Source organism: Lepisosteus oculatus, chromosome 15 (assembly GCF_040954835.1).
Source record: "Lepisosteus oculatus isolate fLepOcu1 chromosome 15, fLepOcu1.hap2, whole genome shotgun sequence".
Lineage (NCBI taxonomy): Eukaryota > Metazoa > Chordata > Actinopteri > Semionotiformes > Lepisosteidae > Lepisosteus > Lepisosteus oculatus.
Genome location: NC_090710.1, coordinates 4,899,006 through 4,915,686, shown reverse-complemented (window position 1 = coordinate 4,915,686; position 16,681 = coordinate 4,899,006). Strand labels below are relative to the sequence as shown.

At 38.8% G+C, this 16,681-nt stretch overlaps 1 protein-coding gene across 2 annotated transcripts; it reads left to right on the top strand.

The window, feature by feature from the left end:
- Window positions 1-1,253: 1,253 nt before the first annotated feature.
- On the top strand, window positions 1,254-16,379 carry p2ry8b (P2Y purinoceptor 8). Of its 2 annotated transcripts, XM_015363339.2 has the most exons (3): window positions 1,254-1,353; window positions 1,990-2,054; window positions 12,368-16,379. In XM_015363339.2, the coding sequence occupies exon 3, from the start codon at window positions 12,403-12,405 to the stop codon at window positions 13,456-13,458; it is 1,056 nt and encodes a 351-aa protein (XP_015218825.1). In that variant the 5' UTR covers window positions 1,254-1,353; window positions 1,990-2,054; window positions 12,368-12,402; the 3' UTR covers window positions 13,459-16,379. The 2 variants fall into 2 exon arrangements, with proteins under 2 accessions (XP_015218825.1, XP_015218826.1); XM_015363340.2 differs by lacking the exon at window positions 1,254-1,353 and having other exon boundaries at window positions 1,977-2,054.
- Window positions 16,380-16,681: the final 302 nt, after the last annotated feature.

The following is a 16,681-nucleotide window of genomic DNA, read 5'->3' as shown; positions in this document are numbered from 1 at the left end:
CAAGGAGCAACAGCAACACGAAAGGAACTGCAGGAACTTCTGGCAGGTACTGGTCACTCCTTGCATGTGACAACAATCTTCCGTATTCTGAACACGTCTGGGCTTTGAGGTAGGGTGGCAAGATGGAAGCCATTTCTCACAAAAAAGAACATACAAGCCTGTCTAAATTTTGCATAACAATACATTCAATTACCCTAAAATATGTGGGAAAATGTGTTATGGTCTGGTAAGACAAAGGTTGAACTTTTTGACCTTAACTCTGAAAGATATGTTTGGCTCAAAGACAACACAGCTCATCATCCAAAGGACACCAAACCTACTGTGATTTGGGGCTGCTTCTCTTCAGCTGGGACAGGGGCTCTAGTCAAGATAAATGGGATAATGACTAGCTCCAGATATCAAGATATTTTGGCACAAAACCTGCTGGCCTCTGTCAGAAAGCTGAAGATGAAGAGGAATTTCACCTTACAACATGATAGCGACCCAAAGCACAAATCCAAGTCAACCAAGGAATAGCTTCAGAAAAGGAAGATCAAAGTCTTGGAATGGCCCAGTCAGAGCCCAGACCTCAGTCCCACAGAAAACATGTGGAATTACCTAAATAGGGCTGAGCACAAGAGATCCCCTGGCAATGAACTTTTTTGCAAGGAAGAGTGGGATAAAATTGCAAAGTTGTGGTGTCCAAAGTTGATAGGGACTTATTCACAAAGATTTATTGTTGTAATAAATGTAAAAGGTTTGTTTACACAAAGTATTAGTTGGGGGGTTAATTTCAATTATTTTTCCTAATAATTATCTATTTGATTTTCTCTTGAATTGTGTTGGTTGCAAGGTCACATTAAAGATGGCAATATGTCTGACATGATTTAACTTGATTTCTGGCTTTACATCATGAAAACCTGCAATTTCAATAAGGGTGTGTAGACCTTTTATATCCACTGTATCTATTTTTCTGCTTTAATTTTTTTTCCACTTGTATTCAGATCAAAAAAGAGGTATAAACAAAATCATTCGTATTTTGTGTTCGTGACACCTGGGCTGGAAACTTTTCAGTTATGGACTCCGTTATCCTTTGCTGACAAGAAAATATTTTGTGGTTTCCCTTGCTTTGAAATGCAAGCTACAGTACTTGCTCTCTAATACGACCAAAGCAGTTTCCAAAGTTCCTCAGCATAGCAGAGCCTCACCTGTAGGTTTTGATTACTACAGTAATCGAAATCTCCAATAGCTTTCTTTCACTTTTATCTGGGGTTGGTGTGCTGCTGTTTGTTTAAATGTATTATGTTGTTCTTTTCCTTCTATTACAGCAAATAATTGATGATTGATGAATCTGTCAGTAGACATATATATCAGGTGAGTGGGATCTGAGCTTTAACCTTTTGTCTGGATTCAATTACATTTGAAATGGAAAATGAATCTAGATGCTTAGTCCAAAACATTCCTTAAACAGAGAAGGAAAACAAGTCAAATACAGAATGTAAAATAATAATAATGCAGTGCTATTGTACATGCTCTGTTACACAAAAATGATAAAAATGTTTAGTTCCATGGCTTTAGATAAAACTGTTTATTCTTTATTTTCATGTATTTTTAATGTATTTTATTCACAAAAGGAGATCAAATGAGCAACTGGGATGCCTGTAAGAGATACTGGAAATGTGAATTATTTTACTCAGGTCTCTTGATGGGTGGATGTTGTTTATAGGGGTTTGATGAGTTTGGATTCTCATTTTATATAATGTGTATAAATGTATATCAAAAACCTCTGAACCGTACAGAAAACAATTGAACTCAAGATTTGTCCCAAAAACTGACCTACCAAATCACAAGCTTAATTCACAGCTCAGGAAGATAAGCACGTAATGATCAGAGACCTCTGTTATTAAACATTAACGGCACATATCATTCTTACTGTAAGTGCAGTCTCTCACTCAAGACGACGAAGCACATGTGGTAACCGTGGGTTTCACAATGTCTTTTTTTTTCTAGATAAAATGCAAATACACTTGCTTCTGACAGCTGCATAGAACACCAGACACCAATCTTGGCACGTGGTGAGTCGGAGATCTAAAATGTGACTTTTTCTTATTTTAACTTATTTTAACAGTTTGGCTTTTAAGTTTTTTCAACACTATGTTTAAATTGATCTATACAGATGTATTTCATGCAATTTTATCTGTTAATATTACTATTAATATAGTAATTAACATAGTAATACTGCATATTACTAAACAAGGACAAGGATAAATTGTATTTACCTTTTCAGTAAGTGAACAGAGTAGACACATCTAAACATTACTTTGGTATCTTAAGTATAAAATGACAAACCAAAATCCAGAATGATAACTAGATGTTTTTATGGTTTTGGCTCATTTGTACCTGGTTTATATGTAATACGTTGCTTATAAGTCTTCTGTTTTTGGTAAGATCACTTTATATCTATAGTGAACATACTTATGAAATATTGTATGATGAACAGATATTTTATTGGATATATTTCTCTGAGTAATGTGTTTAAAGAAACTATGGTGCTTGGAACACTTTGCATATTATGACAATTCCAGCTGAGATCAAGGAGCCAGAGAGTCCTTCAGTGTTTCGGTTTTCATACTAATGTGTTTTAAAACTAAAACTTAATTTGTGATTTGCGGTTATAAGGAAGACTGGAAGTGGATTGACTCCTACATACAGTATATCATTATCATGATAACGGGTGCCAACGCAATTGCTGAACTTTTGATTCTCGAGGCCTACTTAAAGTAACGAATACAAAAACATGTATAACAAAAACTGACCAAGGGCATTCCTGAAAAAAGTCTGTCTACTTAAAATATGTAAAATTATACAATTTACAAAATGAATTATTGTTTTATTTTTAAAAATAGTTCATACAAATTGAGAACAGTATTACTTTTGCAACAACGGAAAGGAAAACCACATGCATGCAAGTTTTTGTTCTGTTGTACATGTGTTGCTAAATTAAGGGACATGTTTTAGGGAGTGTGAAAATGATTCAGTTTTTCTCTGAATCTAAAGTCATAACCAATGCTTGAAAATAGAATAGTGTCTGTACTTTCCCCGTGTCGTAGCTTGAAGAAAAATATATACATACTGTATCTGTTTCACTTCTTTTTCTCTTAAGACACAAGTAACGTTTACCAATTAATGCCATATTATTACTTAACTGCCTTTAGTTACCTAAAACATTTCCAAGTACCTTACATTAGGCAAACCACAGGTCTTGGCCTATTCAATATAAAATTACATTTTAATTATAAAACACTATTGACGTTGCGTTTACATTCAAATCATTTTTTGAGGAACATTTGACAGGAAAACAAGTTTTACTTTAGCTGATTTTGATGTAACGATTGAAAGACATTGCACTTTGTTCACTGCAGTTTGTTTGTAACTTTGAGAGGAGAATCTGAGTCACAATCCCGCAGATGGTAAGACTGCAAGACTGGTTTCTCAGCCAAGCATGTACAACAAAAGTCTGAACTTGCAGTTCCTCTCATACTGAGCAGAAATGCTACTGTCATCGTAGGGTAAAACTAGCCTGTCTTACCACAGTCTGAGCCCTTAAAAGTAAATTATTTTTAATGATGCATTGTTGCATTATTGCATTGTTGGAAATTTTTGAGAAAATGTTGAAGTTTTATTTAATAAAAGAAAACTTCCCCTTTAAAAATTTGGGAATTTTAGAAGGAAGAGACACTCAGATGAAATTTACCACAGTGAGGTTAATAGCAGTACAACTCTACACAGTGGTTTTGTGTTCCGCAGATTTTGCCACCACAGCGAAGAACTTTCAGGTTCACTTATATTCTTCTCTATTAAGAACAAAAGAGTGCGATCTAGTGTTCTGCATTCAGTTTTACAGTCTTTTGTAGAAATATTTGTATATTTTTGTAGCCTTTTACATGAACATTTTTTAATTTATTGTTAATAAGAGGGTGAAAAATACTTTCGAATCCCTGCATAAAGTATGTGAATTAACAGTCGGCCATCTTTTCCTTTAAAAATGTTGGATTAAGATCAACTAATTTAATTATTTTGTTGGAAATGTGTAGTGCTAGTTACCTAGAAACATGCAATTCTCTATTCTAGAATGCCTTTGGATGGTGCCAGACAAACAAAAATGATCAAATCATTTTTGTGCTTCACAAGCACGTTACACTTGTGCTACTCAGGTGTTCCATAAGGAGCAATCTTGTCAGGCTTGAATGTTGTGGGTTCAATTCCATTATTCCTGGACTTTATTCTGACTCCCAGCACTGTGACATGCACTCTTTTTAGGATTTAATTTTCTATTTCATAGAATGTAATTTTCTATTTCACATATTTTTTAAGATTTTGGCTATTTCTGTTGGTTTTTTTTCCGTGGTGCCTGGTTTTATTTCATTCATTGATTCAGCCGCTGTGCTTGGAGTTTTCAGCCTGGATCTTCTGAGATTTCCAGTCACTGTGGCCAACATGCCAGCACATGTTCTGCCAGCCGAGCAGGCAGTGCAATGGTGTTGTCGATGGCTTTTCATGCTGTTGACAAACTTGAATGAAGATCAAAGACAAAAAAAGCACATCAGGTTTGGTCCACATAACATTTTCCATGTACTATGGGGGGGACACATTTTAATAGACAAGATCAGTCAATGTCATATTGTGGACACAATATGGTCTTGCTGTGAACAACATTTGTGTCAGTGGTGGCCTTCATTGCATGAAACGGCAGGGATTGTGGTCGAACATTTCAAACCCACAGCTTTTCTGGTGGGTAATTCACCTGGCTGAATACAATGACAATCAGTCCAGAGCTGAGCCAAGTAGCTGGTACAAGGGTAGGAGGGAAGGATGTGAAAAAAAAACATGTAACACAAGGAGAAGTGGCTGAGATTAGGGTTTGACCTCCCTTTTTGTTTCAAACTTCATTTTCATTATGTTCTAAACGTATTTGTGCTGCATGATGCAGTTTTCACATACATTAGTTTTAATATTCACTAACTAAAATCATAAGCACTAATGTAGATAGTGTGCTGCGTGTAGCACACAGTGAGAAGATTTTGTAATTTTTTAAATGGCAACATCCAAGAAATGAGAAAGCATTTAAACTCCAGCTCCTGGCTAAATCTATAGATGCAAAATGGAGGTTAAAAGTAAAAGGAATAAAAAAGGCTACAAAGCCAAAACATTGTTTTATCTCAGCTTTCAGCACAGAATTAACCTTGCTGCTTTGAAGTCTGTATGCTGAATTAGTTCTTCAACAAGCTATAATCTTTAGATGTTGAGAAAGCAATTGAATTGGACAGTGATACATCAGTCCCAATTTCACACCTTCCCATCCTAAATGCAATGTGTAAAAAAAAGTTTTGATTTTAAAAGGAAAGTGAAAAATCAGAAATGCATTGGGTTGCTTCTGTTAGAAAGAAAAGATGTGTGTACAGTATAAAAAATAAAAGGAGTGTACATGATATGATATGATATGGGTGTCGTAGGAGTGGTGATCATTCTGGATTCATAATCTGAAAATTGTGTGGTCAGCCCTGGGTTGAACCAGTGCTGTTATACCCCTTAACAAGCTATTTTCAGCAGAGTGCACCACTAAAAAATCCATCTGTATAAATGAGCACTGATGCTCTTTTTAAATAATGAAAATCATAAAGATACTTACAAAATGAATGTATTTTTCTTTTAATACACTTGAAAATACTGTTACAGATTTGGTGACTATGGATGTGTCTCAAAGAATCTAGAAACGATGGGTAATGCCTAGTTGACATATCCAGCTTCAAAGCTGAGATGTAGGGGGTCCAGATTCAGTCATCTAGGCAATCATACAGTTTACTTTGGTTTACCTTAGTTAATTAAGTGCTGGGTAAATGATACAGTATCAATCAACAGTCTGGAAAGACACCATATCAGATCAGATCAAGACACATAAAGCATGTGCCATGCGAGAGGTCCATGTCTTGATCATCCATAAAGACCAGGTCTGAGAAAAGTATCTGAACCTTGCTAAGAGAGCTTGCTATTCTGTGTTTGTTAGGGAACTGATTTCCTGAGTGAAGAATCCCTCTGTTAAAAACAGCCTCTCCTGGTTTGTGGGTGCATTTTAAAACAGGTAGATAGATTCCCGTTTATTCTAATGCATCCTGGTTTGCAGAGAGAGATTTAACCACAGCTTGTATTCTATACTGATGGAAAAAAGAAACCCAACATTTTCTGGAATGAGAATACGATAGTTATAGCTTATGTACTTTCACAAAAAGTTGTCAATTTGTTTTAAGCCCTCTGACCAGCAATACAGCTTGTGCAGTGTGGCATTGCAACTTGCCAATCACACAAAAGCTCATGAGGTGCACTTTTACCCAACGAGGTCCAGGTGGAACAATGCCTGATCAGCTCACCTTTAAAAAGGCCTTAATTCAAAGCTTAGGTCACTGCAAGAAAAAGGCCACAGTTTTCTGTGCATTCCATAATGCTTCTAATATCACCAGACCCAAGGGAGAGGGCCATTGGCATGCTGCAGGCAGGCATGTCATGTGCCAGCGTTGCCAGACACCATGGAGTAAGCCGCTCCACTGTGTCCCGACTGCAGAGAAGGTTTCAGCAGACTGGCAGGACAGATGACCATCCAAGATCTGGTTGCCCTCGAGTGACCACACCAGAGCAGGACCCACATCAGAGCAGGACCACCCATAGTGCTGCTGAAACTGCCGGCAGACACAATGCCCGCATCAGTGACAGGACAGTGAGGCTCCATGCTGCTGCCCTTAGAGCAAAGCGGCCTGTCTGAGGCCCTCTGCTCACAACTACTAGACATCACACCCAACTGTCTTGGGCCAGAGAGAGGCTGAGATAGACTCGTCAGCAGTGACATCAGGTCCTCTTCACAGATGAGTCACTCTTCAGCCTGTTCCACGCAGACGGGAGGGCTAGAGTGTGGAGGAGGAGGTGTTGCGTTTCTTTTTTCCATCAGTATATTTAGTTTAGAAGGCAGCTTTACCTTATTAGTGTTTTAATTTTCTTATATATCACAACAGGAGATTCCTGCCCCAGTGTTTAGGCCAACAAAGATTAAAACTCATAAGACATTTAATCACAATTTTTTCTACAGGCATTTTCAAGGCACCTGATAATAACTAATAATTACACTTACATAGCACTTTCCTGGACACTCCACTCAAAGCTCCCCTCCACCACCACCAATGTGCAGCATCCAAGTGGATGATGCCGTCGCATCCATAGTGCGCCAGAACTATCAGCAGGGAGGAGAGCAGAGTAATGTAGTCAATTCATAGATGGGGACTATTAGGAGGCCATGATTGGTATGGGCCAATGGGACACCGGGGTTACACCCCTACTCTTTTCAAGAAGAACCCTGGGATTTTTAATGACCACAGAGACCTTGGTTTTACGTTTCATACAAAGGACAGCGCCTGTTTACAGAGGCATTAGGACCCACATGGACCGCAGGGTGAGCGCCCCCTGCTGGACCCACTAACACCTCTTCCAGCAACAACCTTAGTTCTTCCCAGGAGGTCTCTCATCCAGGTACTGACCAGGCTCACACCTGCTGAGCTTCAGTGGGCTGCCAGTTGTGAGTTCCAGGGTGATATAGCTGCTGGTACCTGATGATACATCTGGGTATTTAGGATATAACATACAGTAAGCAGAGAGGGAGTGGTATCTTCACCAACAGCCCAGGCTGGTTTATTATGATTATTTGCATACACAACCAAGATAACACCATAACATAAACATCATTAATCTAATTTAAGCTTGTGAACTAGGCCTGAATGGAAACTCAAACCACAGAGTAGCCTTCTGGGTAAAACAAAATTGACTGAAAGGTTGTTTGTATGTGTTGTGGTTTAATCAGAAAGCAGAATATGAGGTAAGGCTAGTGAATAACTACTGTATGGTTGTTCTCAGAATTCATTTATCGTGCATGGTGTGATAATGGAACCTAATTCTAAATGGAAGTGCGCTTTCTTTTGTGTTTTGGAGTTTTGCACCCATTGACTTTGTTAAATCAAATAATAGATACGCACTCCATCAGGAGCCTTTTTGTTTTTGAATGTTGGGAACAAGACAATTGTTTTGTTTACTATTATTAACATTACTGAGTCACATTTCTATTAAAACTTGACATGCCAACAAAACTTTAAAGTCATCTAATAGACTTGTGAAGAAAAGTCACATTGTCTCTGTGCTTTTTCATTGTATTCGTTCAAAATGTGTTGTGAAATTTCGAAGGAAAATGCTAATAATATTATTCCTCCACTGCTAATACGATTGCAATTCAATACATCTGTACAGAGTCCCATGCTTGGCAAGACAAGCAATGGCTTTCTATTTTGAACTTCAATATAAACTATTGTGCTGTTCTTTGCGTAGACGCTCTTTGTGAAAGTGATATTTAAGTAACAGAAATGTGGCAAAGCTAAAGGATGTCCAATTTGTGGAGTGCTGTTAACACAACTGAGACATTCCTTGCCCTGCCTTTTACATCTGTTTTCACTTCAGTTTTAGCAGATCCTAATTGTGGTATAACATTTCAAGATAAATGCCATTTATACAGCACCCATAGAGCAGTTGGGGATACAGGGCCCAACAGAGTAGGATTCCTCTGCCAGCTGTGGGAATTGAACCAGCAACCTTCTAGCCATCAGTGCAGATCCTAAGCCACAGAGCCACCCAAACAAACTATATTATATATAAAACACCACCCGGGATTTAACCCGGTCTGACAGCATCATTCAACAGGGAACCAGCTGGCTGAGCTAAAGGAGACCTCAGCTTCTTTCAAATGGGTCATGAAAGACATTCTGACATTTTATTCAAGAACCACTGAACAGAATCTTAGGATCAATTAATGAGTTGATTAATTAGGCAAACAAAGCAAGGTTGATTATCATATTATAGCCTAGGAACAAGTAATAGGTTTATTCCATGCTGAAAAAAAAAAGAAAGAAAACACAACGTTTCTGCCGTGGAGCCTTCTTCAGGTGTGAGAGAGACAAGGCAGTAGGCAAAGGTAATATAGCGGGAGAACAAAGGCTGGGAGAGAGGAGGAGTGAGAGGCGGGAGCAGGGGACAGAAAGAGAGGCCAATCAAGAGGTGTGAAGTCAGAATAGGTGTAGAGAGGTGTGAAATGAAATTTCCAACGAATGGAGAAAATTTAGAAGAAGAGTAGTCTGTTGTTAAGAGAAGGGGGAAGGTGTGTTCCTAGCTGCAGGATAATTTTGGTTTCGGTAGTCTTTCTGATGTATGAGTTCTTTGAGAAAAACCGTCTTTGAGAACACAGATGGAGAGATTAGAATGGTCATGGCCGTCAGAGGTGAAATGAGAAACATTATAGCCTATTCTCATTGCACCCTTTCATATGGTCATTTGTTCACCCTTTCATATGTTCCAAGATAACTTTAGAATGAAACTGCTCTGATCAGTGTGACCTCTGCTTCTCTGACCTCTGATTCATTTACTGTGTGCAATGTGTAATTTTGGTTTCAATTACTGTGTTTTGTTAGCTGTGGCTGTAGGTGGTTGGGTGTGATGTTATTATATATTCTCCATTCTTCAATTCAAGAAAAATTTGGCACATGATTTCCTCTCTTCAATGGCACCCACAATCTCACTCAGCTTTGGATTTTGCCATTAGGATTGCCTTGTCTAAGAACATTTTGGCATATTGTACAGTATATATTTGATGTACAGTGGTGTGAAAAAGTGTTTGTCCCCTTCCTGATTTCTTATATTTTTGCATGTTTGTCACACTGAAATGTTTCAGATCATCAAACAAATTGAAATATTAGACAATATTAGAGCCCTGTGTGAAAAAGTGATTGCCCCCCCCTGTTAAAACATAAATCAACTGTGGTTTATCACATCTTTGGAAAGCTGAGTTCAATTTCTCTAGCCACACCCAGGCCTGATTACTGCCACACCTGTTCTCAATCAAGAAATCACTTAAATAGGACCTGCCTGACAAAGTGAAGTAGACCAAAAGATCCTCAAAAGCTAGACATCATGCTGCGATCCAAAGAAATTCAGGAACAAATGAGAAACAGTGTAATTGAGATTTATCAGGCTGGAAAAGGTTATAAAGCCATTTCTAAAGCTTTAGGACTCCAGCGAACCACAGTGAGAGCCATTATCCACAAATGGCGAAAACATGGAACAGTGGTGAACCTTCCCAGGAGTGGCCGGCCGACCAAAATTACCCCAAGAGCGCAGTGACGACTCATCCAAGAGGTCACAAAAAACCCCACAACAACATCCAAAGAACTGCAGGCTTCACTTGCCTCAGTTAAGGTCAGTGTTCATGACTCCACCATAAGAAAGAGACTGGGCAAAAATGGCCTGCATGGCAGAGTTCCAAGACGAAAACCACTGCTGAGCAAAAAGAACATAAAGACTCGTCTCAGTTTTGCCAGAAAACATCCTGATGATCCCCGAGACTTTTGGGAAAATACTCTGTGGACTGACGAGACAAAAGTTGAACTTTTGGAAGGTGTGTGTCCCATTACATCTGGTGTAAAAGTAACACAGCATTTCAGAAAAGGAACATCATACCAATAGTAAAATATGGTGGTGGTAGTGTGATGGTCTGGGGCTGTTTTACTGCTTCAGGACCTGGAAGACTTGCTGTGGTAAATGGAACCATGAATTCTGCTGTCTACCAAAAACTCCTGAAGGAGAATGTCTGGCCATCTGTTCGTGACCTCAAGCTGAAGCGCACTTGGGTTCTGCAGCAGGACAATGATCCAAAACACACCAGCAAGTCCACCTCTGAATGGCTTAAGAAAAACAAAATGAAGACTTTGGAGTGGCCTAGTCAAAGTCCTGACCTGAATCCGATTGAGATGTTGTGGCATGACCTTAAAAAAGCGGTTAAGGCTCGAAAACCCTCCAATGTGGCTAAATTACAACAATTCTGCAAAGATGACAATTCTGCAAAAATTCCTCCACAGCGCTGTAAAAGACTCATTGCCAGATATAGCAAACGCTTGATTGCAGTTGTTGCTTCTAAGGGTGGCCCAACCAGTTATTAGGTTTAGGGGGCAATCACTTTTTCACACAGGGCCATGTAGGTTTGGATTTTTTTTGTTCCCTTAATAATAAAAACCTTCATTTAAAAACTACATTTTGTGTTTACTTGTGTTATCTTTGTCTAATATTTCAATTTGTTTGATGATCTGAAACATTTCAGTGTGACAAACATGGGAAAAAAAAAGAAATCATGAAGGGGGCAAACACTTTTTCACACCACTGTATGTATTTTCTTCCTTTTATGTGATTAACCTGTGTTCAAGAGTCTGATAATAATTTTCAACATTATTTGGCATTAAAATCTTTACACACACGACTCTTCTGGATTTTCCAGGCATTCAAGTGTTTTTAATTCGGAAAGTACCTTCTGTGTTTTTCTCATTGGCAAATTAAATAACTTTCATTAACTCATGGGGGATGTCTCCATCTAGTGTCTGAAGATAGAGACGACACGTATACTTCTGCCAAGGCTGGGGGAATTATTATTTTTTCTTCCAATTCAGGATCGCAGGGGAGCTTGAGCAAGGCAGGGCAAACCCTGGATGGGACGCCAGTCCATCACAGGGCACAAATACAAATACAAACACATGCGTGCTCTAAAAATGATGTGACACCATTACATTTAAAAATCGTAAAAGTCTTTCTGATGTATGAGTTCAGAAAACCTGTTTTGAGAACACAGAAGGAGAGATTAGAGTGGTCATGGCCGTCAGAGGTGAAGACGGTTTTCTGAAGTCATCCATCAGAAAGACTACAGAAACCAAAATTATCCTGCAGCTAGGATCACACCTTCCCCCTTCTCTTAACGACAGACTACTTTTCTTCTAAATTCTCTCTATTCGTTGAAGATTTTATTTCACACCACTCTTCACTATCCTGACTTCACACCTCCTGATTGTCCTCTTTCTGTCTCCTGCTCCCGCCCCTCGCTCCTCCTCTCTCCCAGCTTTTGTTCTCCCGCTACATTACCTTTGCTTACTATCCAGTCTTTCTCACACCTGAAGACCCTAGCTCCACAGCCGAAACGTTGTGCTTTCTTTCTTCTCTTTTCAGTATGGAATAAACCTATTACTTGTTCCATTAATATTTATTAACCACACATTCAAAGCAGAAAACAAAACGTAAAGTTGTCCATAGCTTATTATCTGAAAGAAAACTGAAAAGTCATGATTGCATACAGTAAATAGCTGATTAGGTTTGAAAAAATAATAATAGGACTCTGAGAAGAGTGTGTTTCATCCAGTTAGACTTTATTTATCTTTTTCCTGAAACAACACTGCCTTCCTCATTTTGTTGTATTTTTTTTTTCTTTCAGAAATCTCATCAAACGATTGAGGCATCATTAAATGCATGAGCTTGGCCTGCATCATGACTAATGCCATGCCCATCAACAGAACATCCTCCATCTCTGACGACACCCTGGAGATGATCACTAGCCCATACCTCACAGTGGTCTTGCCTGTCATTTATCTGCTGGTCTTCATCATCAGCACACCCTGCAACGTCATCTCACTCTGGCTGCTTTGCTTCCACACCAAATGTAACAACCCAATGATAATATTCGCCATCAACCTTTCTTTGACAGATCTTTTGTACAGTATCTTTCTTCCCTTCCAAATTATCTACCACCTTAAAGGCAATGACTGGCCATTTGGGAATGTCATGTGTAGTGTATCCACTGCTGCTTTCTATGGGAATATGAATTGCTCGATTTTGACTTCCTGTGCAATCAGTCTGGAACGCTACTGTGGGATTGTAAAGCCCCTGCGCACCAAACACTGGAGGACCGCAAGAAAAGCTTCCATTGTGTGTATTTTAATATGGATGTTTGTCCTAACATTACACATCCCTATACTATCTCATGATCTGACATTTCCTGTCAACCAGTTAAACATCACAACGTGTTTTGATATCCTCCCTAAAACTTTGTTCCCTCAAAAAATATTTGGCTATCTGTATTTTGGCGCAGTATTTCTTTTCTTTTTCTTCCTGCCATTGATTATTTTCATAATTTGCTACTCCTCCATCATTAAAACGCTCATAAGTTCCCAGGATATTGACACCAAGCAATCCAAGGAGAAAACATTGTACCTTATTGTGGTTTTGGTTCTTTGCTTCATTGCCTGTTACTTGCCCAACATGTTCCTTCAAGTCCTTCACATGATTTACAAATATAAGGGCCAAAGCTTGTACATCTATTACAAACTGACACTAGGCATCAACAGCCTGAACTGCTGCTTCGATCCCTTTGTGTACTACTTTGCTTCCAGGGAATTCCGAGGGAAGCTACAACAAAAACTCTGCTGCAAGTTCAATGGGCCCGAAGAACAAACCACATCCAATTTGTCAGACCAAGCAAGTGCCCCATTAACGAGCCATAAAACTGCCAACAAAACGTCTTTGTGAAAAAAAAACGGGCATTCAAAGATTTATTATATGTTATTTATTCGACAAAACCAACAAGCTGTGGCAAAATAAACCCCTGAACAGTGAGCAGATTGCAATCCTTTCCATGAGAAAGAGGCAGAGTAACAAGTTTGTGCTATTCAGGTCCCTCCCTGTCTTAGCATGAAGAATTTGGGACTAAGTGGGACTGGACTCTCCTTTCCTTGTCATGCCAAAGGATCCCCAAGTGCTTTATGTGTTCAAGAGGACCCACATGAATAGCACCCAAATGGGTGACACAGAGCAACCAACATATGTTAAATAGGTGGCACCAGAATTTGCAGACCAATGTACCATTGTGAGTAACCAGAAACACCCTGCTATGGCAGCTACTGTCTTCTGGATGGGACAATCAGCCAAGCTCCTGACCTCTTGGTCAATAAAGATCCGAAGGCACCTTTTGTAAGAGTAGGGGTGTTGTTCTGTCTATATTTTGCCTTGGGTTTTCATTGTCTAAACTTGCCCTTTAACTTGATCAAGTGTGTCACTTCCTTACTACAGCATGTAAAGCAGTTTGCGAATTTTTCGGGGAAACCACTTTTCAAATGCAAAATGTATTATTATCCATCCAAACCATCTATCCATTTTTACTAACCATTTAGTCCTATGAAGAAGATTATTTTGATCATATCCAGTTCATTGATTAAGGTGTTGCTGTATTTCAGTCCTGCTTTGCCTTTAATACCGACTAGTGATGCTTTACTGTATGAGAACAGAGTACTAATTTAGTATAGATTATCTGAGGGGTGGTCAGCATTGGCATTTTAATTCCAAAGCCATTCTATACTATATTTGGAAATTGAACTTTCCAGAAAATGTGTTATTGAACGGCTTATTAGCTGCTTAGCTGCAATGGAGTAGAAATGATACAAGGGTGAGTAACACTGGAAAGACAGAGGAAGGAAGCAACCAAATGTTTGTGTGTCTGGCTTGCTTAGTAAAGTAAGAAACTACACTCAAATTGAAAATGAAGCCATAGGAACTGTTTGATTTGGTGCAAATCAACAGTTATCTATATGGCAGAAAGTTCAAACTGGTAAAAGATCAGAGACATTCAGTAGGGTGTTGAATCAGAGATATTTCCTTTGGCGGCACAGTACAGACATGCTGTTAGTAGCATATGAGTACACAATGTAATACTGATCCAGACAGTTGCTGCAGTGTTGAACAAGGCTAAAGATTTGGCACCAAGGCAATGGGCCTTCTGATCACTGGGTTGATGATAAACTGCAACCTTACAGACAGATGGAAATATCTGTCTGAAAATGAATATTTGTTATAGTATCTGAGAGAGATATCCATTGAGAGCTACAGTTTATACTACTTACTGAACAACACGAGGAGTATTTAGATATTAGGAAAATAAAAGCTATAGCTCCCAGTCATTGTTTGCAGCCAGGTCTGGTTAAGAAAAGTGAAGCTGTGATCAGTAGTGAGATTTGTATAACAAATTTGAATTTGACAGAGAAATCATTACTGCATATCTGAAGATATCTGGGCAAAAATCTGTAGCTGTGCATTCACACTGATTTCTGTGAAAAGGGAGGACTTTGATATTTGCTTAGTGGGGATTGTGCTGGTCGAGAGTGGTTCCAAGAAGGAATGTGACAGTAGAGAAAACTATTGGAGTGCTGCAGAACTTGTTCATTTGGGTTAGTAAAGCTTGTATCAGACAACAGACAATGGCATGGCTATCAGTTTACCTAAGGAGAATCTGGGGAATTTTTTAAGCTTATACTCAGATACACAAAATAAACTCTGTATCAGCACAAATTGATGTGTGCTGCAGAGATTTGCATTAAAAAAAACTTTTAACAAGTGCTTTGAACAAGGGAAAAGGATCTTCATGCACTTCAGCCCTCCAGGTGGCTGGGTTTCTGTTCAGATAAAGCCAGACAGATGTGTGCTGCATAGTTCTTTTCAAGGCACGACATCTTGAGCAAGACGAGAGAAAAAAAACAAATTTAGACTGAGTCACCAAAGTCATGGAGGATGTTTTGACACCAGCAGAAGATACTTGTAAGATACAGGAGAGGGAAGAGAGATAAATGGGTGCTAGACATAGTTATGAAATGATGAGTTCCTGTTACCTTCTGAGAGTTATGAGAAAGTGATCAAATGATGTATAAACCAGCCACTAGCAATTGATGCAGAGGGATTAGATGATATAGGTTCTGACCTAAATTCTAGTACTACTAAGTAGACTAATAAGGAACATGATGCCAGCCACAATGTGGAAGATGAAGAGCAGTTGCAGGTAGACAACAGCTATGAAGAAAACCTCTAGAAAGTCTGTGAACATCATACACATGGCCAAAAAAAGAAACTGAAAGTCTGGCTGAAGATAGGCCAAAAATATAAATGATTTAAAAAAGGTGTTTAAAAGAACAATGGAAGAGTCAGAGCTTCAAATTCGTAACCTACACATGGATTGCTTAGATATTGTAATACTAATAACTATAGCTGTAGGGCATTATGTTCCAGGAACATAGTGATCACATCCCTGATTGCATAAAAAGGCGCTACTTGCCTTGAGCCTTTGATTTTGGTAAAACACCATCAGATCTAAAAGGTATAAATACCTTTAACCAAAGGCAGAATACTCTATCCCTCTCACTGATGTGTTTTTTCACACAAGATGTATGTTATTTAACTTGATGATATTGCTGACGCTGTTCTGTGTTTATGTTTTTGGCATTTCCTTAATGCCCCTGTATTAGGGCATACATGCAAATAAGTATTTCATTGCACTTGTGCATATGACAACAAACTGAACCGAACTGAATAGTGGAATTGAGAGATTGTAAGCATCAGGCGCTCTGCTACTGTAGAGGTTTCTCTGTTTGTCATGAGTGCATAATAAAAATGTGTTCTTTTCAAAACAGTCTCTGCTTGTCCTCTGTTTAGCAACCAGAGATGCACGTGAATTCTTTGCTCTCTGTTACAGGTTTGTTGAGAGGAATAGTAATTCAGGCACACTTGATTAAACAAATATTTATTGCAATTACACAAGACACAAACTACACTACACACAACGAAACATACAACACGCAAGTTACTCTATGTACATTATTTACAAACAAGGCATTTCAGAGGCCTAACATTCTGGTCACCCAGAAAATCCCAGACTGCTACTAAGCACTAAACTCTTAATATCCCTACAGAGGCCAAATAAGAGATGAGC

Bases quoted from the DNA above. Each gene is read 5' to 3' on its own strand.
- p2ry8b (XM_015363339.2), top strand. From the start codon at position 12,403: ATGAGCTTGGCCTGCATCATGACTAATGCCATGCCCATCAACAGAACA.